Source organism: Cyanistes caeruleus, chromosome 7, assembly GCF_971803275.1.
Source record: "Cyanistes caeruleus chromosome 7, bCyaCae1.hap1.1, whole genome shotgun sequence".
Classification (NCBI taxonomy): Eukaryota; Metazoa; Chordata; class Aves; order Passeriformes; family Paridae; genus Cyanistes; species Cyanistes caeruleus.
This window is the reverse complement of record NC_141707.1, coordinates 19694385-19716956: the sequence shown is the minus strand read 5'-3', so window position 1 is coordinate 19716956 and position 22572 is coordinate 19694385. Positions and strand designations below refer to the sequence as shown.

Here is a 22572-nt window from a genome sequence, read left to right as displayed (position 1 = left end):
TTCTGTATATTATATCACCACTAGTCGTTAAGGTAAGGATGAAGAGGAAAGGCAGAGTCAATAGCAAACCCCACAGACTGTACAGTACTGTAAATAGGGACCTCTCGGTGCAGAGCCACACCGCTTCCAACGGCCATGTTTGTTAGCCCTTTCCCCTGATTCTTTTTTCCTTTTTTTTTTTTTTTTTTTTTTTTTTTTCCCCTCCTTCCCCCCAAGCCTAGAGACCAAAATAATCTTGCTAGGAACAGTCATAACAGGCAGAATTTCAAAGTGCAAGGAAGATGATAAGAATAGATTTCTACAAGTCCTGACCACGTGATTTGCGAAATAATTAATTCAGCACGTCCCTTAAGAAACACGGAGTCGTCATTAATCTGCCAAGCAAAGGACTCTATCAGACTTGAAAACTGAAGAGATCCCAAGAATATAATATACAAAGGGTGCCGTCCCTCTCCCTGCACACCTAGCTCTTTGGTAGCTGCTGAAAAAGAGACGCCCGGTACGTAAATATTTTTTACTTTTATTCCTCCTTATTTAAGCCTTAATGAACTCAGCTGTCAAACACTTGACAAATAGGGCACGCTGCTTCCTGATTTCCAGCGCGGCAGCGGCCGGGAACCGGACCGGGCGCAAGCGATGACCTTTGCTTCCCAGGGAGCGGGGGAAGAGGACGAGCGCGGAGAGCCGCGGAGAGCCGCGGAGAGCCGCGGAGCGGGGAGCCTGCTGGCCAGCCCGCCTCCCGGAGCGGCGGCTGCCCGCGCGGGGAGGCGCGGAGCGGAGCGGAGCGGAGCGGGGCAGAGGAAACAATGCGGCTGTCAAGGCAGCCGCTGCCCGCTCCCAGCGGCGGGGAAAGGCCCTCGGCTCCTCCGCCAGCGGGGTCGTAAATTTTGCAGCGAGTCTTTGACAGCGGGGCCGGAGCCGGCGCCGGGCGCGCCCTTGCCCCGCCGCCCGCACAAAGGCCGGCTCCGGCTCCGGCTCCGGCCCCGCTGCCCCGGCCCCGCTGCCCCGGCCCCGCTGCCCCGGCCGCTCCTGCCCCAGCAGCTCCTGCCCCGGCCCCGCTGCCCCGGCCCCGCTGCCCCGGCCCCGCTGCCCCGGCCCCGCTGCCCCGGCCCCGCTGCCCCTCCGCACGGCGCGGAGCTGCCCGGGAGTCCGGGCGCATCCAGCCCCCGAGCGAGCATGCCGGCTTGCAAGTCCCCGATCAATAGCCCGGACTGGGGAAAAATCGCGGTTTTGTTTTTATACAAAGCCACTCTCTAGAAACTCCGTAGAATACGGACGAGTCTGAGATTTCTCCGTGAAATCCCGGTCAGCTGGAGATACCTTCTGCAAACAGGATATTCTTTATTATCCCTTGCTGGAGTAATTTCTAAAAACCCTAGATTGTAGCTTTTTATTGCTTCCGTTTCGGTGGCAGGACAGAGACAAAGTTTCCTATGTTATGAATTATACATTCAAACAATAACACATTAATTCAATTATTCAAAAATGACAAATGTTTATGTGTTGTGGTAGTGACTAAGGAACAGATTTGCTACTTCACGAGAACTCCTACATTTTTATCAATGAAGTTTTATATTATCCTATTGGGCCGAGAAAGAAACCCAACTCCACCAAGACAAGCAGTAAAATGGACCTGAACATAAATCGCAACCCTTTCATAAGAGCGTTTATTCTCGCATATAGCCCGGGCTATTTTATCAGTTTGACAATTGCCGGAGTTGTTGTTATAAATCATCATAAGTAATTCCTGAAAGGGTGCGAGGCTGCTGGGGGGCGGGCGGAGACTGTAAATCTTTCTGTTTTATTGCTCTATGAACATATGCTCCGATTGAAGAAGTCTTAGATCCTTTACTGGAGACAAATTCGCGCAAAGCTGGAGTCCCACCAGCCAAAGGATTAACATTTCCTTAATACTTTTTCAGTCCCCTTTACAATATCTTAATTCTGGTGGTAGTGGCGAAAGTGCTCCTTTCTTTCAGCTGTCCTCCATTTTCACGTTAAATTTGTGGGGTTTTTTTCTTTTTCTTTTTTCTTTTTTTCCTCCCGGTGTTTTTCTTCTTCTTTTTTCTTTTTTCTTTTTTTTTTTTTTAAGCACTAGATTGAAAAGACACCAAAGGGCTGTGAGGCTTTCTCCGGGGGGTTCCGAACTGCCCTCCAAAAAGGCATTTTCTTCTGAATCCTCTTCGTGTTCTTTGCTCGTGTCCAGCTTTTCCTCTCGCACTTTTGTGTAGGAAGCTAAAGACCTCTCCGTCATCCAAAATGTCTAAACAGCGGCCAGAATTATGTTCGGCTTTGTGTGCATGTACACAAGTATGCAGAACACGCTGTGCGTGTAGGGGTTGCTGTATGTACACACAGACACGCGAGCGCGGGGGGCTCGGCAAAACTACCCAGCCACCAAAATATATGGCTGACTGAAAAGGATATAAAGAACCATTACCTCTTACTTGAGGCTAGATTTAAGTGCATCATTTCGAAGAAATATAGGATTATAAATCCGAAGCCATACACAATAATTTACATTGAACTTATGTTTCCATCACTGGACTCCAATCTTTTTATAACTGGTTTGCAAAGTCAGGAAAAGCAATGTAATTTAGATAAATGTTACAATGCACTTACGGTTGGTATTGTAAGGTAATACGTTACTGTCACATCCCCATGCTTTGGATGGTAATGAAATCATAGCAGATGTTAGATTAGGTGTGGTGTATTTATAGCTACAGATACGTTACCAAAAAAATCAAACAGAGAAGCTAATATATATATATATATATATTTGGTTTTTTTTCTTTTGCCTAACTGGTATCGTCGGGGAGCTTTGTGGGCCCACATGACAGATATACACAGGGTTTACTCCATGTCTCTTCATACACACAGAGCAGGGAGGCAGGCTCAGGGCAGACACACACACGCACAAATGTCATGAGGGTTTTTTCCCCCGGCGCTTGTTTAGCCTCCAGGCGGGGGTAGTCCCCGCTGCCCCGCATCTCCGTGCTCCGGAGAAGGAGAAAGCAGAAAGTCGCTCACGCCAGCGGGCCCCAGCGCCTGTCCGCCAGAGCAGCGTTGCTGCGGAGCTGCCCCCGGCTCAGGCTCCCGGCCGCACACGGTTCCAAATACCTCCTCCGTCTCCTCTGGGAATTTCTGCCCGCTGGGATCATCCCGCGGAATTCACCTTTTTCCCCTGCTCCGCCGGCCCCGCGGAGCGGAGCGCTGGGCAGCGCGGGCAGGGGCGCGGGGAGGGCCCGCCCCACGGGGCCCGGCCCGGCCCGGCCCGGCCCGGCCCGGCACGGCCCGGCCCGGCACGGCACGGCACGGCACGGCACGGCACGGCCCGGCCCGGCCCGGCACGGCACGGCACAGCACGGCCCGGCACGGCCCGGCCCGGCACGGCACGGCACGGCACGGCCCGGCACGGCCCGGCACGGCACGGCACGGCACGGCACGGCACGGCACGGCCCGGCCCGGCACGGCACGGCACGGCACGGCACGGCACGGCACGGCACGGCACGGCACGGCAGCCCCGCTGCGCGGGGGCGCGGGGAGCGCGCCAGCCTCGGCCCCGGAGCGCTGCTCCGCGATCACGTGGCCCAATATGCCTGGATTTTAAGGCAGTGCCTATATTTCTGATTATAAAGGGATTTCTCCTGCTCGCCCCCAAAATTCATCAATGGCCGCACGATTTAAAACCAAAACAAAACAAGAGCCGGCCAATTGCTGTCGTTGGTTCCGGGAGGCTGATGGCTAAAGGGTTGTGTGTTGATTTTTTTTTTTTTTAAAAAAAGCCCAACAAATTCCGATTTCCACTCGCTCTCTTTTATTGGTAGTTGAGCCTGAGCCTGTTTTCGTTCTATCGGGAATTCTGGTGTATGGAAATATTTGTAAAACCGCAAGATCAGGTTTTAGGAGAGTATTGTCTGCAGACAAAGGGTGAAGGATATATTCTAAGAACTGCAAGCGCAGATCCTGAAAAGTGAGGAACCCAGGTTTATGATAAATTGATACACAGGTAAGCAACTGCATGACAAAAGGGGACGTTTAACCGCAGGGGCTGTATTATCTCCTTTACTCTGAAACGGTCTGGAATTTGTTTGCAATCTCTGCCCGTAGTGGCTGCAAATGTATGGAGTAGTCTCCACCTACTTGAACGTTTTAAGCTGTATCTTCTTTTTATTATGTTCTTTAAATAAAAAGTGAACTCATTTCCAAAAGCTAGGGGAATAGCTTTAATCCTATCCTTTCCCCAATTTTCGCTGGTTTCAGGAAGAGAATTACAAATAAGCAAACAAACGAGGGAGAGAACTTTGCTAGATGCTCCCGTTGCCAAAGTGAGATTGAGCATCACGTTAATGCATTGCCGTGGTTAGCCGGGCAGGGGGTAGCCGTGTTGATTTGTAAAGGGCAATTTAAAATAGGCTCATCGGTAATGTAGCCCCTACATAGGATCTCTCAAATGTTCGTGCCAAGTGTCTTCCCGAACGTTTTTCCCTGGCAGTGCATTGGTGTTCCTTAGTGGCTGTTGTTTTCCTTCCGCAGTAGTTTTAGTACTGCTGTTACCGGTATGCTCATGCCTTCGAGTTACACATGCTGTTTGAAGCACGGCTTGATATTTATCTACCGAGAAGTTTCTTGCCCTGCGTTTGTGTGGTTTGATCAATAAGGCGGTGGGAAGATGCCTGGGGGGGACCGCTGCCTCTCTGGGCGGACTGGGGGTCTGGAAGCGACCACACAGCCTCCCCGCAAACACTTACAGCTCAGCTCCCGCTTGGGCTGTCGCAAGTAGTCCCACTCTCCCAGGAACGCCTGTTTCTACTGCCTGCTGGCTTGCCTGGAGCCCGGGTGAACTCTCGGTTATGTCTGTTCTAAAGTCCCAGCGTAAAGCCCAGCGTCGTGCTGTCGAGCAAGAGTGTGTGTAAGGTTGGAACGGACCCTGCCCTCCCCGAGCCACCCGGGCGAGTCCTCGGCGGGGGTCGGAGTGCCCCGGAGGAAACAGGGTGGGAGGCCAGGGGAGAAGGAGAAAGTTAGGGTGATTGTTTATTTATTTATTTATTATTTTCTGTTGCGTGTTGCTCTGCTCGATCAGAAGTTAAAAGCACTGAACATTTTTCTTAGCTGTATGCCTCCAAGCTGCTGGCCTGCCAAGTTAGTCAGCTGAATCCAATTACTGCAAGCAGCATTTCATTTGGCTCGATGGAAGCACTCACTTATAACTTCACCTAAAATTTCAATAATACCTATATTGGTCCCACGCCTGAATAATTCTAAAGATTTCCCTGGGTTCAGCTCTGGCAAAGTCCTCTCCGAGCGCTGGGAGACGAGCACAACCCCAGCGTGCCCAGACTCCTCTCTCTCCGCAGCACAAACTTTGGGGGTTATTCCTGTGGCCGTGGAAGTCTTGGTATTTGGCCAAGCTCTGGCTGAATAAAGCATGTCTAGAGCTAGAAGGCTATCGCTTGTGAGGCTGAGAAGTTGCTTCGGAAAGGGATGAGAAGTCGATAATTAATTAGGCACAAAATGAAAACTTACCGTGTTAATCAACAGCGGCTAACAATGACTCGGTTTGCAATATTATGATCTCTCCTCTCAGGGGCTAAGGTGCAACCCACTTTAGGTTGCCTTCATACACCGTGTAAAGTGCTATTTCTAATGAATTCTCTCTAAAAAAAATAAAGCACTTAAAGTTGACATACGCCCACGTGAATACATTATATAAGACGTTACCGGGACAGGCCCGGGCCAGGAACCTGAGCGAGCATCATGTGTAATCATGAAGCTCCACTTCCCTAACTCCGGTTTGCCAGCATAAATTAAGGTGATTTGGAAGGGGAATGTAGCATCCTACTGAGTTTGGTTAGGGAGAGAGAAGACTTGGTGGAAAGTTGTAAGGTCTGTTGTGTTGTGAGCTATCGGAGGCGCTTCCGTTGGTTGTTCATTAAGTGGTGAGTTATTGCTATATGAGCCAAAGGTCATTTCAAAGGCTTATGGTGGCTAGATATCGTCTTTATAATGACCTGGGCTTCTTTGTGGGGGATTTTCTGGCACTCTTTAAGTTCTTAAAGTCCTGCATCGGCACACTGCACAGACAAAGGCAAAATACTCATTTCGAGACGCAAATGTTTGCAGCGCATTTTCAATGCTGGGACTTCTTCGCTTATCTTTCTCTCTTTCTTATTCGGTATCTGGGGGGACAAATGGAGAGAGACCCGGGCTAGCTCCGTTTCCGCGGGACTGCTCGCGGGCCGTGGGTGCGGGCGGCAGCAGAGGCGCTTGTGAGCCTCGAAGGTGCCCGCAGCTCCCCGCAAAGGCGCTTTACCCCCTTTACCCCCGTGCGCTGCCTCCCCTCGGGCCGGGCCGGGCTGGACCCGGGAAGGCAGGCACGGCTCCCCGGCCGCTGCGCGGGGCCCGTCGGAGCGGCTGCCGCAGGCCGCCCTGCCCGGCTCCGACCTGCAGCCGGAGTATTTCGCACGTTTGTTTGCTCCCCGTCTCTCTCAAAGCGTTATTAATAAATGAAGAGAAACATCTACCCTTTGTCTGGTAAAAGATCTGACGCGGACGGAGCGACACGGTGAGGGGCTGCGGACGAGATGTGCATTTATTAACAAAGTCCTAAGGAAGAAAGTCCAAAACAAAGCAGTTTCCGCTGAGAGTTATCACTTCTGTTGCAGGTCCGTGCCCGCGGATTATCCAAAGGAACCTGAAGATCCTACTCACACATTTAAAGTCAAAAATCAAGAAAAAACGTAAGTTTGGTGAGTTCTTTCAATTTCCTTTTCCATCCATCTCTCGCTTTCCCTATCGCGACAGGCCCGTCGCAGGGAGCAGAGCCCGGCCCGGCCCCGGTCCCGGCCCAGGCCCGCCGAGCGGGGAGAGCTGCTCGGTGGAAGCCGCCGGCCGTGGCACCCGGGGCGCGCCGCCGCCCCACACGTCAGATAAAGAACAGCCCGCAGAAAGCCCCGCTGAAAGCCGCCCCTGTTCCGCGGGAGCAGAGCCCGGCTGGGGAGCAGAGCCCGGCTGGGGAGCAGCCGAGCCCGGCTGGGGAGCAGCAGAGCCCGGCTGGGGAGCAGCCGAGCCCGGCTGGGGAGCAGCAGAGCCCGGCTGGGGAGCAGCAGAGCCCGGCTGGGGAGCAGCAGAGCCCGGCTGGGGAGCAGAGCCCGGCTGGGGAGCAGAGCCCGGCTGGGGAGCAGCAGAGCCCGGCTGGGGAGCAGCAGAGCCCGGCTGGGGAGCAGCAGAGCCCGGCTGGGGAGCAGCCGAGCCCGGCTGGGGAGCAGCAGAGCCCGGCTGGGGAGCAGCCAAACCCGGAGCCAGCCGCGGGGAGCGGGTTGCTCCCCGGGGGGCTCCGTAGCTGCTTTAAGAGGCCCCACGGCGGCCACCGCTCCGTGTCTCGCAGGGCCCCTTCGAGCTCCCCAGTGCTCTCAGTGCCCTCAAAGCCGAGACATGCCCCGGCGGAGGCGCAGCCCCAGCGGTGGGTGCCCAGCTGCCCTGCTTGCGGCCGGCTCCGGCGGCGGCTCCAGCGCTTTCCTTATATACAGGTCAGCCCCGGGCCGGCGGCCGGGAAACGTGCCGAGCGGGGGATTCTTTTGCCGGGCTGCCTCCTACGCGCCGGCTGCTTTGCACTTCTGAAAGTGCCGGGGCTTGGGAAGTGTTTTCCTTTTCATTCCTGGCCGGAGCGTTTACTGCCACGGCGCTAGCAGTCATAAATTTTGCTACAACCGCAATGACAGGTGCATTGATATGCACCCTGAGAGCTCCGGCTGCTTTAATAACCGCTTCGCTGGCCGCTCTCACCGCCTCTTATTTATTCGGTATCATATTAGATATTGATCCGAAGCAGAATTAAGTGTAGTGGAAGTTTTAGTAGAGAACCGCTTAATATGAAGGTGTCAGGAGGAAAGAGACCGGCAGTGCCGGGCCGGTGCCAGCCTGAGCCAGCCGGGTTCCGTGCACACGCACGGCTGGATGCTTGGGCTCCCAGCTGCTCTCCAGGCAGAGCCGTGAGAGGGTCGGCATCCCCCAAAAGCGCTGGAACCAGCGGCAGGACAAAAAGCCCCATTATCATGTGCAACGCCTAACAGTTCAGATGAGGTTAACCTTTCTGGAGAGGAGGAAGGGAAATCTGAAACACAGACATGGATACTTTGCGGTTTCCTACCCTCGGTGCCTCCAAGCCCACCTCCCACGGCTCGGCCTCACCATTTGGATGTCACTCTTTTTTTCTTTTTTACTTTTTCTTTTATTTTTTTTTTTTTTTTTCCTTTTCCCTGGAGGCTGTTTCTGGCCAAACCACCAAGTGTTGAGTCCCCGCTTTGGTGTTACCTATAAAAACATCACCCCGGGCTTTTCACTCGTGGAAAATCAAACCCTGGATAGGTCTCCCTCTCCCTCTTTCTCTCCCTCTCTCTCTTCTTAAGATCTAAAGATGAGCCACCAAACAGTTGAGCATTGTCCATGTGATTTATGGCCCATAGCCTCCTTTTTAGGTTCAAGCAGAGTTCACAAGCAGTTGGTATTTCAGAAAAGAAATAAGGCTTTTAACAGCTTAACAGCAATATTCTTTCTTAAGATTCTGTGTATTCTTTTGGGAACTATATTTCACAAGGCATATAAAAGCCTAGGCTTAAGGCAGTGTTGTGCTAACAAAAGTCCTCAGTCCAGACCGGTCCCGAAAATGTAGATGATAGAAGTGGGAAAAGAGCTACAGAGTTATTTGGACAAGGTTATCACATCGTATTAAAACTCATCTGCATCGCCACCGTCCATTTCTGCAGACTTTTTAAACTAAAATTTTCCAGGAGGGAAAAACAGTTCCCGTTTTCGTCAGCTCCACAGATCATCTCAAGCTTTTGTTTAGGGAAGAAAAGGACCTCGGCAGTCTGTGACACGGGATAAACCGCCGAGAGCGGCCGTGGATTGCAGCACGCTGAGGTTATTTTGACTTACAGAGATGCGTTTCCCGGTGAATTTTAGAGAACAGATCAACGGTATTTGGCGGGACCAAGGGTACTTGCGAGAGAAAGAAGAGTAGTCTCCCAGTATTGCGTACGTGTAGGCAGGAGAACTATAATTGTCGGACACCTTTCAAAGATTTCTAGCTATTTTTCTCTGGTACGTTAGTAAGCTTAAATCCTGCAGAAATACAAGGAAGTCTTAATATACGTTGATTTACAGACTTACAGTGTCAGGTGAAGTATGAGCTAATTTACAAAATCACCAAAAGTGTCAGAGAAAACCTCTATCCCACAAGAAAAATAAGAGCAGGGAATATTAAAGAGCCGCACCAAAATTGCAGAACAGTTTCCATCTTGTACTAAGCACAGAGAAGTTTTGGGAGCAGCGAGGAGAAAGGTAACAGCACCCTGCCTCAAAACATCTGCCCTAAGGGGACCGTGCGTTTTCGGTGGGAGCAGACTCATATGGGAGCCGGGGGGCAGGGAGGGGAGAGCCATAAGTTTGCAGGCTGAAAAAAGAAAAGAACCCTCTAAAAATTATCTCAAATGTCTCAGGTTCTTTCTACTGGGTACAAATAAAAGGGAAGAGAAACGTTGGGTGAGGGAATTTAATTCATCAAAGAATTAAAATAGGGGAGCTGACCTGCGACTTCCTTTATAGTGCAAAGTGAAGGGAGTGAATGGCGCCGGTTATATTTTAACTCTGGAGGAATCCGGGGAAAGAAGAAGGGCGGGTTTACAAAGGGGACGGGATTTTTCTGCCTCTGCCCGGCCGCAGCCCGGGCTCCATCCATCATGTCAGCCGTGCCCGGCCGTGCGCACGCGTGCGGGGCGGGGGGCGCGGATGCTCTGGCCCGAAATGGGCCACTGGGTCTTTGGGGACACCACCCAGCACAGTCACTCACTGAGAGCCCTTGCCTACAACCGCGGGCTCCGCTCCAGCCAAACTCTGGAGCGGGAACGCTCCAAAGGCAAAACAAAGCAAATGAAGCATCCCCCAAACCGCTTCAAAAGATGGCCTGTAGGGAAGTCCCGTCAGTGTGTTCCCGTTCCCCTCTGCACCATCGCTCTCAGGTGGCTCTTTCCCCCGCAGTGCCGAGGGTCCTTCCCCGGTGTACTCTGCTCTCTTCCTGGCCCAGTTTGCCCTGACTCCTGCCCGGTGACCCTGCTCCTCCCCTTTTGTGCCCTGGTCCTTCTCTGGGGCCCCTGCTCCTTCCTTGATGTCTCCCAGCCCTCCCACGGATGGGAGGCCGAGGTCGAGGGTGCCGGAGTGCGGGGGGTGCCGGGACCGGCCCGTGCCAGCCGCTACCAGCCGGTTTCCCCCTCTAAGAGTCTCTTTCGTGTCCCTGCTGTTTCCCCCTCCCCAGGTGGCTGCGAGTGGCCCGGGCCGACGACGTGAGGCGCGGGGCGGCGGTCAATGTTATTTGAGCGGGGGCCGCGGGCCTCGGCGATCGCAGAGCAGAGGATGCACAAAGCCGCCTACTACGACAACGCGGGGCTCTTCGGGGGCTACAGCTACAGCAAGGCCGACGCCTACCCCTACGGCGCGGCCCACCAGCCCTACGGCCAGGCCGGCTTGGACGGCGAGTACCCCGGCTCCGCCTGCTCCGTCCAGGGCTCCGCGCCCGGCCGGGCTCCGGCCCACAAGGGCAGCGAGCTGAGCGGGAGCTGCATGCGGCCGGGCGGGGGCGGCCCCGGGGGCAGTCAGCCCCCGGGGATCGGCGAGCATCAGCCCCCGGCCCTGCCGCCCTCCTCCCCGCCCAACCCACCTCCCAGTGTGCCCCCTCCGAAAAAAGCCAAGGGGGGCCCCAACTCCTCGGGCTCGGCCAGCGCCACCCTCAGCAAGCAGATATTTCCTTGGATGAAGGAGTCCCGGCAGAACTCCAAGCAGAAAAGCACCTGCGCCCCCCCAGGTAGCCCAACACCCCCGCCCCGACCCCACTGCTCGACCGGGGAGCCGGGCTGAGTCCCTCGGCCTGAGTCCCCCGGCTTGAGCCCCCTGGCTCCGCGCCTTGTCCCCTACTCCTCTAGCTGCCGTCGCCCTCCTATGCTCCCCACACTGCGAGGGGTCCCAGCCCTGCCGCAGGTGGGACAGGCTGGGGGCGGGGTCCCGGGGACGCCCGGCCGGGTGGTCTCTGGGGGGAGGCAGCTGCGGGAGGGTGTGTGTGTCGGGCAGGGAGGAGCGGGAGGCCACCCCCGGGCCCTCGGCACCCCCTCCCCGGGCGCCGACAGAGCGAGAGGCTATAGCAGGTTTCCGAGGGACCCCGGGAGGAAGGGGAGGAGGGGGGGCTGTCTTTCGTGGGGGGAACCAATGTCTCTTTGTGCCTCTTCCCTGCAGGAGAGAGCTGCGAGGACAAGAGCCCCCCCGGGCCGGCCTCCAAGAGGGTGCGCACAGCCTACACCAGCGCGCAGCTGGTGGAGCTGGAGAAGGAGTTCCACTTCAATCGCTACCTGTGCCGGCCGCGCCGCGTGGAGATGGCCAACCTACTCAACCTGACCGAGCGGCAGATCAAGATCTGGTTCCAGAACCGCCGGATGAAGTACAAAAAGGACCAAAAAGCCAAAGGCATCATGCACTCCCCCGTCGGACAGTCCCCGGACCGCAGCCCCCCTCTTAGCGGCCCAAACCACGTCGGCTACTCCAGCCAGCTCCCCGGCGTCAACAGCCTCAGCTACGACGCGCCCTCGCCCACCTCGTTCGCCAAGTCCCAGCAGAGCATGTACGGGCTGGCCGCCTACACGGCGCCGCTGAGCAGCTGCCTGCCGCAGCAGAAGCGCTACGCGGGCGCGGAGTACGACCCCCATCCCATGCAGAGCGGCGGCGGCGGCTTCGCCAACCCCAGCCTGCAGGGCAGCCCCGTCTACGTGGGGGGCAACTTCGTGGACTCGATGCCGGCCTCGGGCCCCATGTTCAACCTGGGGCACCTGCAGCACCCCTCCTCCGCCAGCGTGGACTACAGCTGCGCCGCCCAGATCCCCGGCGGCCACCACCACGGACCTTGCGACCCCCACCCCACCTACACGGACCTTTCCTCTCACCACACCTCTCAGGGACGGATGCAGGAGGCGCCCAAGCTCACGCATCTGTAGCGGGGCGGCGGCCAGCGGGCCCCGCTCCCCTCTCCATTACCTCACTTTTCTGACGGGACAGTGTTACTGTGCTCTCTAGTGCCAACAGTATCAGTGGATTTGTCTCCCTTAGCAGCTCCCTTCTTTCTTCCGCAGCCCCGAGTAGGTCCGTGAGCAGGAGCCTTTCTCTTAGAGCTGTTTTAAGCATGACAGTGCAATATACTGCCAACCGAGGGACTGATAAGCTGGTAATGATGTACTTGAAGGTAAGTCTTAGAGATGCTGTAGTGTTAGCAGCGCGTCATGCTGAGGTGTTTTAGACCAGTCGTGAGCCGTCGGAACTCGCCCGCGCGTAAGCTTATTTCAGAAAAGTTAATTTATGAGTTCTTCCGTAACGTAAGGATCGCATTGGACTAAATGATAATGTATTTATTATTTTAAGCGAGACATTTTTTGTATCACTGATTATTTATCCTCGTCTTAATGTATTTATGTGGGTATTTGTAGAATTTCTTCACCAATACTTCGGGAGAGGGATTCAGGTCCGTGGTGACTTACATTTCACCTATTTAGTATAATCGGTCTGAGCTAGTTGAGAGAGTAGTCTTGAACAGTTGTAACAGTGGCTGGTGTTCGTAGTTTATGTAAGGATTAATTAAGACAGCAAGTCGTAAATCATTAATAGAGTAAAACAAACTGTGGCATCACACAAAGAGCCGTTACACTTAAAAAATATTGAAAGTATTTTTAAAGTATTTATTTCTAATCGGCTGGCCCCACTCGAGCGCCTCGGTGGCTTGGCTGGCAGCTGGCTCGGCCGGGTGAAGCCACCTTTAGTTGGAAGCGCAGCCGCTCTGAGGAGGCGATCTACAAAGAGGGGCTCCTGGCCGTCTTGTTTCAGATCAAATCCTGCATATAAAAACCTCGGTGAGGTTAGCATTTATTTATTGGCTGGGTATCTATCGCGCATATTATTTTGATGGGCTATTTTCTTTCTTTTTATTTATTTATTTTTTTTAAATTATACTCTGGCTATCCAAAATAGAAAACAAATTAGAAGCTTAGAAGGCAAAAAAAAAAATTAGAAACCCTCTGATTGTGCTAATTTCATTAGGGTCTCCATAGCAATCCGCGCAGCAGCTGCCGCCTCCTTTGTTATTTTTATACTGTTGTCTTTATACTAACCATAAATCAATTTTTAGACATCTTTGGAAGCCCGAGCTTTTCCTTTTTTTTTTTTTTTTTTTTTTTTTTTTTTTTCCCTTTCCCATAAATATAAACTTTGAAAGAAAATTGACAATCAGATACACACAGCCGAAGGGAGATGCTGAGATGGGGCGCAGGCAGTGGCTGGGCGGTGCCGCTGCGCTCCTCCGGTGCCCGGCAAGGACAGTGCCACCCCGCCTGACCGCGGCAGAGGGGCACCATCGCCTCTCCCTGCCACAAACAGGACAGCTAACATGGGGAAGAAAAAAATAAAGTAATGAGAAGATTAAAAAAAAACAGGAAAAAAGAAAGGGAACGATGCTCTGAACCCTCGTGTTTCCTCCTCTCTAGTTACACGGCTGTATTGAACTCCTCGCTGGATTTACAGAGATACTTCTTTTGTAAACGCTGTGATTAAAGTCTCTTCCTGACAGTACATATCGCTCTGAGAAGACTATTCTTATCTCTTTCTAAAAGTGTTGAGTTATATATTAATCCAAACTTCTGTATTCCCCACCAAAGCGTCTGATGCATCACTTTCCAGTTTGACAAACACTGCAGCTCCTACTCCATCCTCTAATGACAGACCTGGCATTCCTATTGTGAGAAATATTTTACCAGCTCCCATCCTGGTCAATACAGACAAGTTTTCTTTCATTTATTCTTCTTTCCCATCCCTGATTTCTTCCTCGCCATTTGGCATTTATGTTCAGCTGAGCACTAATGTTTCAAAACATTACATAGGGTTTTGTTTTCCCCTCTGTGAGATTTCAACAATGCTATGCTACAGTGAAAAGTGTATATTTTGTTAAATTTCACTTTTAACCAAGAAGATTTGGATATACGTGTTACAGATCTGTAAACAAAACAGAACAGAATAAACTGCTTTGTTTGGAGACATATTTTAACCCTTTAGAGCCCTAAAATTGTATTCTATGGAAATTTTAACACAAATTGTTTCTTAGAAGCACCACCCAGGAGTAAACAAAACATTGAAACAACACAAAAAGTAATGCTGGACACCACTTGTGATTTATACTTCTGTAATATGCCATAAATATATACATATGTTTGTCTCTCTAAAACTTTCTGCAATCAATGTGCTCACAAACAAAATTGTCCATGTAGGTTTTTTGTGTGTTCTTGAAACACAATGTATTTTGGATCACCTGCTTCTATCTGCGAAACAGCAAGGCACCACTATTTCCACAGGACACCCAGTGCCCTTTTCCCTTTTGCTTTGTGCTCTGTAGACTGTTAGCCAAACAGTATCTGCCCTGACTTACACTATTAATCCTTCATTAAATCTGTTAAGAAAGAAAAGGCTGTTCAGAGATGTGGGGAAGGGAGGGAGTTCAGAGGAGCCCTGACCACAAACACAGTGTTACTGAGGCCCACTGCCCTGAATTGCTTTCATATTGCAGGAAAACTGGGCTAGCAGACATAGTTTCTAGCGGGGGAGGAGGAGCATGAGTGAGGGAGAATCTTCTTGTAAATAAATTCACTTTCCTCTCCATGACTCTGGCAGAGGCGTCTTGTTTGTAATGCAGTAGAAGTCCATGATGATAACCTAATTATTAGAAGTAATGTAACTTTAGCAAGATCGCTGGCATTTTTACAATGTTTGTACAAGCATCAGCAATCTAGAGGAGAGATACACTTTGGCACAAGCCAGACTTTTTCTTGGCCCACCATTTAAAACTCATAAATTATGAACAACCCCCTTTCAAGCTCAACAGGAGCTCAGCTCCTCTGCAACAGCATCTGATGTGATGAACTCCAGTCACCTATATAAAACACAACTAGTAAGCCAAGGCCAGGCCTGGGGCTGATCTCAGCCTTGCCTTTCTCTACAAATAGGAGACAAAGCACCCCTTCCTTTCCTTCCCTGCTCCTTCCATCTGCTCCAGACCCATAAAAGGGTCAGTGAGCCAGGGCCTCTAAATACCGGCAGTGATGTAGCACTATTTGGGATAGGGAGCACTGGTTGAGAGGTGTCAGGGGTGCACCAAACTTCAGTGAGGCCATGCAAATTCTTCTGTTTGGACCAGCATGGTTTGGGTCTCCACTTTCTGGTTTTTACAGTAAGCCACCATTTAATGGTGTTCCAGCAGTTTTCCCAGTGCAAAAAGGAGCTGAGGCTTTGTGTTATCTCCATGCTGTCAGTGCAGGGCTGAGCATCCCGTTTCTTTCTGAGGGGGGCCCATTGGTGTCCCACTGTGTATGGCCTGGTGAGCAGCACCAGGGCAGAGGAACCTAGGCACAGCTAGGGTCTTCCAGGGATGCCACAATTTTGTAGGTGCCACTTCTGTTTGGCTGGAAAAACAAAGCCAAATGCCTCCCGCTCCATTAGCAAGTGGTTCCTGAGCAGACACTGCAGGCTCCCAGCCCTGGTCGCTGGGCAGGCTAGTGAAGGACTCAGGGGCACCCCCATGGCTTCCACCATAAAACCATACCAGGGTCATCTGGGACTGCAGGCATCCAAAGATGAAGAGGAGGCAGCTGGCTGCAATCCCAGGAGGCAAGGGCATGCAGGAAGGAGGCTGGCTAAGAAAGAGGGAGCCCACCAGCATCAACTAGAAGTCCCCTGACTTTCTTGAGGGCCACCTGGGTCTTTTGGGCTCCATGGCAGAAAGACTGAAGGCAGGATCCACCACTGAGGTGTCTGCACCTCTCCAGCCCCATGGGAAGCCCTTTGAAACAGCCTGCAGGGAGGTTCAGGCACTAGAAGGACTACTTGACTAGGAGAAAAAACAGGGTCAAGGTGGTGGGGCTGCTGGTCTACCAGTGGGGAAGATGCCTTGCTGGCAGCTGGGGAAAGGAGCTGCAGGTTGTGATGCCATCCTTCTATGTGCCAGCCTGCTGTCCATGCCCAGCGACCACACACAATGTCAGCCTGACAAAGGCACAGTCTGCTGCATGGTGGACAGACCCAGATGTCCAGCACTCCACTGCAGACCTGACTGGGAATAAAAACTGGAGCTGGGCTGGTGCTGCCAGGGCAGTTAGGGCTGTGGTGGTTGGCTGGGTGTCACATGGTGGTATACATCGATGAACAAGGTACCTCTGCTTTTAAAAGGTGCAAGATAAGCTAGACCAGAGCTCTGTTGCCTGCAGCCACTTTTCAGGGACTGAGTGGCAAGCTAATCCCTGAACTGGCAATGTCTCTCTGTTCCCACATGAGAGGCAGCAGTGGGTACCCCGTGATCCTTGCTTGGAGCTGGGCTGCCAGGGGAGTGAGAGGGCTGGCTCTATTAAAGGTCATCAATCACACAAAGAGCACTTTTTACTCGACAGTTGTTCCTCCTACTTCTGCTTGGACCTGCGCCAGCTGGGACCCAAGCAGAAACCCCATCCAGCAGAAGCAGAACACAGTCCCAGAGCCTGAGAGCAATGGAGTAACATGGCAGGACTGAACCCCTTTGGTCACACAGGCTGAGATACATGGTGGGACACAGTGAGGTATCTGTGCCTGCACACCCCTAGGGCTCTGCAGATGCTGCTCAGGAGCAGAGGTGAGTCTTTGTCTCTCCTTTTGCAGCCCAGGGTCCTGAGGCTTTCTGAACTTTCTGGGATGAATTACAGAAAAGCTCAGCTGCAGTGACAGTAAGCACAAAGCAGAGTGAAAACAGCAAGGAATTTGTTACTAGACAGGATAGATATCTTCTGGGCAACAATACTCATGAATGCAGAATTTGAACACTAGGGTTCATTTTTTTATTTGCAGATGTGCAGTTTTTCTTGCAACAGCTGAAGTTTTGGGAGCGGTAGGCAATCCCATGCTGAGTGAGGTACACAGCCTCAATCTTTCTTCCAAGAAACCTGGTCCACATTTCAGGATCTTCAGGAGCAAGAAACACTAGACAAGACAGAAATCTTCGCTGCAAACTCATTGACACGTGTGTTTTGCACACAGCAACATGGCTTACCTTGACACCTCTGGGTTAGCAGTATGTGTAATATCCACCAAATTCACAGCCATGGGACAGGAAACAGGGCTTTACATGGCAAGAGGCCAACACAGAATCACTCTTCAGAGCAAATCTTTACAAAAGAAGGGATAGACTTTTCTCTGTGTCCATATAGAGGATATTTGTCGTTAATCCCACATACTGGGAGAACAGAGGTTCCTGCTCCAGGGGTCATCTGGGAAAGGGGAATTTGTGGCAGGGAAATATTGATGACAGAGAGAAACATACCTTCTTGAGGATTGCTGTGACTGCCTGCAAGGGCTGTGCTAGTGCGGGAGCTGAGGATGGCTCCCCTGGAATGCCATCCTGGATTCTCCTGGAATCTCTGCCCTGGAGTCCCTGTTCATCCCTGGTTTTACTCACATTTTACAAAATAAACTCCCAAGGGCTTCCCCTCCTGTAATAGCCTTTCTCCCAGGAGCCTTTGGTGGTTTGTGCTAACAGGGCCAGTGGTTAATACCCAGTGTTTGCTTACCTCCCTTGAGGATGCCCCCCCCCACCAGAGCTGTCTCCACACCATGGATGTACATCCTCATTTACCACTGAGAACCAGCTTGGCCCAGCTGGCAGTGCTGTAGCAGCAGAGGGGTAAGAAGAAGGTAATGCTCGAAGCACGCCTTCCAGGCCTGGGGGCTGGGGAGGGATCTGTTGGATCTCCTGTATGTTATTGTGACAAGCACAAAGGGTGGACTCTTGGCCACGTGTTCCACGTCTCAAAGCAGTGTCTGTGGCTCAGGCTGCCATTGCCTCAAGCAGCCTCCCTAAGGTGAGTTACTGGTGTCTGCAGCCAGTGGGACTCAGGGCTTTTTCCAGCATCATGTCTTGGTTCCGCAGTGCTTTTCTCAGGCTTTGCAGAGGCCCTCATATTTCCAGAAACATGGTGACAACAAGGACTCATTTGTTCATTGTTCTCACAGAGGTTTTTGCTACAGCAGCTCCCCTGTCTCACCATCACTTGACTACACACAGGCATCCCTAAACCTCACAGCCGTTCTCAAATTGTCTCCGACACCATCATGTTTTTCACATTCCTTTTCCTCCCACTTTTCTTCTTCCTTCTTTTGGCTTCCAAGGAGTTCTTCATCTTTCCCATTAGACTCTCTGTAAAAAAACAGCAGCAGTCACTATTCTATATCCTTGCTATTTAAGTCTGAGCACTGAAATTTTTACATGCAAAAAAAGCCCCCCCTCAAAAGCCAGAGCATCAACGAGAGATGTTTTGCCTGTATTTAGCCACTGATTTCTGCTTTTGTCACCCTTGAGAAGTCCTGCCAAAACAAACAGGTAATGAACAGGAAACTTGCAACAGCATCCAGCTGGGTAAATGGAAAGATCATATGCTGGTGTGAACACAGACAGCTTTTCTAGCATTTAAAACAGTCTTAGGTGTAATTAAACCAGTTGCATTCTGCAAACACAAGACTCAAGTAAAGCAGCAGCCCTTCTCTGGAGCCAATTTTCTTTCCTTCACTGCAGGCAGGAATTTTTACAGCAGGGGAGACTGAAGAGCACAGATGCTCTCCTGCATGGACAGCCACTCTCTGCTAAGGAGAAAACCTGGTGTTCCCAGGCTTCTGATTTTTCAGAAGATAACATTTTCCAAACTGCTCTGACTGCCACGGGAGTGCTGAGGAAGTTTGTATCATCCAGAATTTAACCCCTTCCTCAAAATGTATGTTTCCTGACAAAGCGTATTTAATTTAAACTGTTCTTCTAATTTATACTTGAATCCACTGAAAATAGAAATTTAAGTCATACTCCATTGTTAGTGTATTAGGGCAGCACAGCCCATCAGAGTGAACAAGTCTATGCCAGGAGAACACTGAGCCTCAGGGCCCTGAGATTTCAGAGCCCTGTGTCTGTAGGCTTGAAGTTCAAGAACCCTTAAAACATAATCTGTACAACCAGCCTTTTCTCTGTAATAGTTGTTTTATAGTAGATGGACAACATTAGCTGGGGAGAAAGTGGGGTTGTTAGGAGGCCATGTCACTGATCAGAGTCCCTGTGCAGGGAAGCGCTCCTGTACCTTTGCAGGCTCGCATTGCATTGCCTGTCCCAGCAATGTGTCCCCTCAGGGCCCCTGCAGGAAAAAAAACCCAAACAGGTCTGCTCTAGATTCATCAGCTGGGTATAATGGTGGAGGAGCTGAGCTGCAGAGCACAACTCTCCGTAGGAAAGAGTTGATACCAAGACAGTGAAATGGTCTGATTATGTCTCCCCATTATATCCTTTTCCTGTCACCAGTCCAGCCCTCTGATATCCACAGGAGACCCAGTGGAATGTTTCCTTCTCTGGGGATTCTGGTTGCCTTCATGAGGTTAGCAGCATGCTTGGTCCTTGCAAAATTTGTGGCTTCTTCCTGACCACAGCAAATGGCACTTTGGCCAAGAGCTTGTAGAGCTCCTTGAGCTGTTGAGTGGAAGGCACTGGATGATGGATGAAGGCATATAAATTTCAAGCTTTTATTTAGAAATAAAATATATTTTTTAATAAAGTACAACCCTTGCATTTCCCAGCTGACTCCACATCCACCTACTAAGAATTAGAAAGTTGCAAGTCTATCAGAACAGCATCTTTATGTTCCTTGTGTGTCCAGTCCCAAGTCACCGAAGCCCAGGTGTACTCTGCCCAGCACACCCTTCTGCTGCTCTGAACTGCACTTACATGTGGTTATCTGCTGAGGCGTTGGATTAAACCCATCATTATCCAAATCAAACATCAGCGTGGCTCAGACTGGATGGTCAAGTGTCACTTGGAGACATTTAGGGAAAGATGATCACTTTGGGAGTCCAGGTTTCACCTCTTTCACCTTCATTATTGTTTCCTGCCATTCTGGGGGATTGAAAACCAGGAGAGAGTCGGACGATTTGGCCGGGTAAAGCAACTCGGTGCTCTCTGCCAGCTGTAAACACTCAGTAAACAATGCCGAATAGCCAAGGGAAAAATAAAAGTCCATTAACGGTGTGAGCCTGTTGACGGTGAGAGGATTCATTTTTGAGAGCCTACAGAGCACTTATCTGATGGAACGAGCCCATTAAGTGCCATGAGGTGCAGTAGCAACCCGCCCCCCGCCCCAGCCTCCCGGTGTGGAGACCTGGGTGTGCCCGTGGGAGCCTCCAGGAGCCTGGCCGGCTGCAGGGCAAGGGAGAGCGCAGACCCGTACCCGGACGGGAGCCTGGACAGCGGGAGAGCGCCCGCTCACCTTCCAAACCCGCGGCAAACGTGCCGAGGGTGCGGCGACTCCGTCGGGTCCATCGGAACGGCCTGTGCCGGGGGAACCCGGGAGCGGCGCGGAGGTTCTGCCCGCCGGACAGGGGAGCTGGCGGGGACCCCCGGCGGGGGCTCGCCCCTCCCGGCTGCCATTGGCCGCGGGGCGGGACGTGCCGCCCCGCTCCAGGGCCTATATTAGGGCATATTGCCCCGGCGGGGCGCGGAGCTGCCCCGCGGGTCATGGACCTGGGGTACTTCGCTCTCTCCTTTCCGCCGGGGCTGTGCCGCGGGGCCCCGCAGGTCCCGTACCCCCATCGAGGGGACGACGCCTTCCTGGCGCCGGGCACCACGGCCAGCGCCGGGTCCGCCCCGCAGGCGCCGGGGTACGCGGCCGCTGCCCCCGCGGCGCTGGGCCCCGGCTGCCGGCCGTCCCGGGGAGCCGGAGCGCCGGGCTGCGCCACGTCCATCCTTCCCGGGAGCGGCCGCCCGCCGCCGCAGGACCCCGACCGGCCCTGCCCCCCGCTCGGCTCGGGCGGCGGGGGGCTGCGGCAGCTCTCGCCCTGCCCCGGGGCCGCCCCTTCGCCCGGCTCTCCGGCTCCCTCGGCCGCCCCGGCAGAGCCCCGCACCTTCGAGTGGATGCGAGCGAAGCGGAGCCCGCCAGGGAGAAGTGAGTGTGGCGGCGGGGGGCGGGCGGGGGCTGCTCCCATCCCGGCTCCCCTCTGCCCTTCTCCCGCCTCGACCCCCGCCCCGCTTCCTCCCCCTGCCTTTGCCCCCGCTGAAGCTGAAGCGCGGTGTTTTTCGGCGTTGCAGACGGCGAGGCGCCGTGCGGGGGGGAAGCTCCCGCCTGCTCCGCACGCACCAGCTTCAGCACCCGGCAGCTCACGGAGCTGGAGAAGGAGTTCCACTTCAGCCGCTACCTGTCGCGGGCCCGCCGCCTCGAGGTGGCCCGCTCGCTGCGGCTCCGCGACGCCCAGGTGAAGGTGTGGTTCCAGAACCGCCGCATGAAGCAGAAGAAGCGGGAGCGGGAGGCGCTGGCCGCCCCCGCCGCCGGGCCCGCGGCTGTCCCGGGGGGCCCCGCCTGAGGCTCCGCCGCCCCACCGAGGGACCCGCGGGGACGTCGGGGCTGGGCTGGAAGCCGCGGCCGGCGGGGCACCCGGCTGTCCTTTCACGCGGTGCAGTTCCGCTGCTCTTTCTCTTGCAACTTTATGTACAGCTTTATTTCTGAGGATTCAGGGCAGACCGGCGGCCCGGAGCGCCGCTGCTCCGTGTCGGACCGGGCCGAGGCAGCGGGCGGCTGCAGCTGGGAGTTAGCGGCTCCCTAAGGCAGGGAGGGCTGTGAGCGGCTCTGCCACCTCCACTGCATTCGGGGGCAGGTGGGTGCGTGGAGGGGCTGCCCCATGCTCCCGACCCTTTCTTCGTTTTGCATTTAAAAAGACAGATCCATGGGCTCAGGCGGAGTTGATGCAGAAGGGGAGAAACCCTGAGAAGGCAGGGCAGGAGAGAGCAGGGAAACCTCCTCTTGCAGGAAGGGTCAGGGATGGTCATGGCATGACTCCAGGATCCCCTTTTGAAAGAAGTGTCCTTGTCTTCTGCCCTGCCCTTGGCAAATCTGATGAAAAAAAGAGGCTGTTTTTGCTTGTATTCATTCATTCATTCATTCATTCATTCATTCATTCATTCATTCCCTTTCTTTTTCATGATGTGGCTGATTTAGTTGAAAATCTGTTTTTGATAGAAAAAACTTGGAGGTAAAATTTAAAAAGAAATGAAAGTCTTAAGAGTAGCACCTCTTTGCTTTTGAACTGCAGTGGTGCTGGGATTTCCCTTGCAGAGGCTCTGGGCAGCCCAGGACTGGCCAGCAGCCACTCTGTTGACTCTAGCTCCCCTCATATATCTGTAGACAATATAAAGCCCCTTACAGCATCTAGGGCCAGATTCAGTTCATCTGGCTCTCTCAGTATTCATTGTATCTTATGGTTAAAAAATTGCATCATTATGAATCCAGTTTGCAACAAATCTCACCACATGCAAAACCTCAAGACCCGTCAAAGCTCAGAAAGATGCTTGGGTTTGACCAAAGGCTAATGCTGCCAAAAGGACAAGAGGATTCCTGGCCTTGAACTTGGATATTTACACAAAAAAAGATTGGCAATGTTCCCATAGATAAAATA

General features: G+C 53.0%; 2 protein-coding genes and 2 long non-coding RNA genes across 5 annotated transcripts; 3 read left to right on the top strand and 1 right to left on the bottom strand.

Annotated features, from left to right (window-relative positions):
- Nucleotides 1-363: 363 nt before the first annotated feature.
- On the top strand, nt 364-13658 carry HOXD3 (homeobox D3). 2 transcript variants are annotated; one of them, XM_086897354.1, is made up of 4 exons: nt 364-499; nt 6666-6749; nt 10313-10858; nt 11284-13658. In XM_086897354.1, the coding sequence occupies exons 3-4, from the start codon at nt 10363-10365 to the stop codon at nt 12033-12035; spliced, it is 1248 nt and encodes a 415-aa protein (XP_086753480.1). In that variant the 5' UTR covers nt 364-499; nt 6666-6749; nt 10313-10362; the 3' UTR covers nt 12036-13658. The 2 variants fall into 2 exon arrangements, with proteins under 2 accessions (XP_086753480.1, XP_086753481.1); XM_086897355.1 differs by lacking the exon at nt 364-499 and adding an exon at nt 5761-5939.
- On the bottom strand, nt 13222-20294 carry LOC147652239 (uncharacterized). The gene is made up of 2 exons (XR_015289173.1): nt 19856-20294; nt 13222-18292 (listed from the first exon to the last, which is right to left on the bottom strand). It is a non-coding gene; the product is annotated as an uncharacterized LOC147652239 (long non-coding RNA).
- On the top strand, nt 17923-18948 carry LOC111921958 (uncharacterized). The gene is made up of 2 exons (XR_002860331.2): nt 17923-17957; nt 18668-18948. It is a non-coding gene; the product is annotated as an uncharacterized LOC111921958 (long non-coding RNA).
- A 347-nt stretch (nt 20295-20641) lies between the features above and the next one.
- LOC147652238 (homeobox protein Hox-D1-like) lies at nt 20642-21483 on the top strand. Its single transcript, XM_086898077.1, has 2 exons — nt 20642-21068; nt 21212-21483. The coding sequence occupies exons 1-2, from the start codon at nt 20642-20644 to the stop codon at nt 21481-21483; spliced, it is 699 nt and encodes a 232-aa protein (XP_086754203.1).
- Nucleotides 21484-22572: the final 1089 nt, after the last annotated feature.

What these genes read in the sequence shown, in the direction of transcription:
- HOXD3 (XM_086897354.1), top strand. Translation starts at nt 10,363, where the DNA reads ATGTTATTTGAGCGGGGGCCGCGGGCCTCGGCGATCGCAGAGCAGAGG. An exon ending in AAGCACCTGCGCCCCCCCAG is followed by an intron (nt 10,859 to 11,283) that starts GTAGCCCAACAC and finishes TCTTCCCTGCAG; the next exon opens with GAGAGAGCTGCGAGGACAAG.
- LOC147652238 (XM_086898077.1), top strand. Translation starts at nt 20,642, where the DNA reads ATGGACCTGGGGTACTTCGCTCTCTCCTTTCCGCCGGGGCTGTGCCGC. An exon ending in GCGGAGCCCGCCAGGGAGAA is followed by an intron (nt 21,069 to 21,211) that starts GTGAGTGTGGCG and finishes TCGGCGTTGCAG; the next exon opens with ACGGCGAGGCGCCGTGCGGG.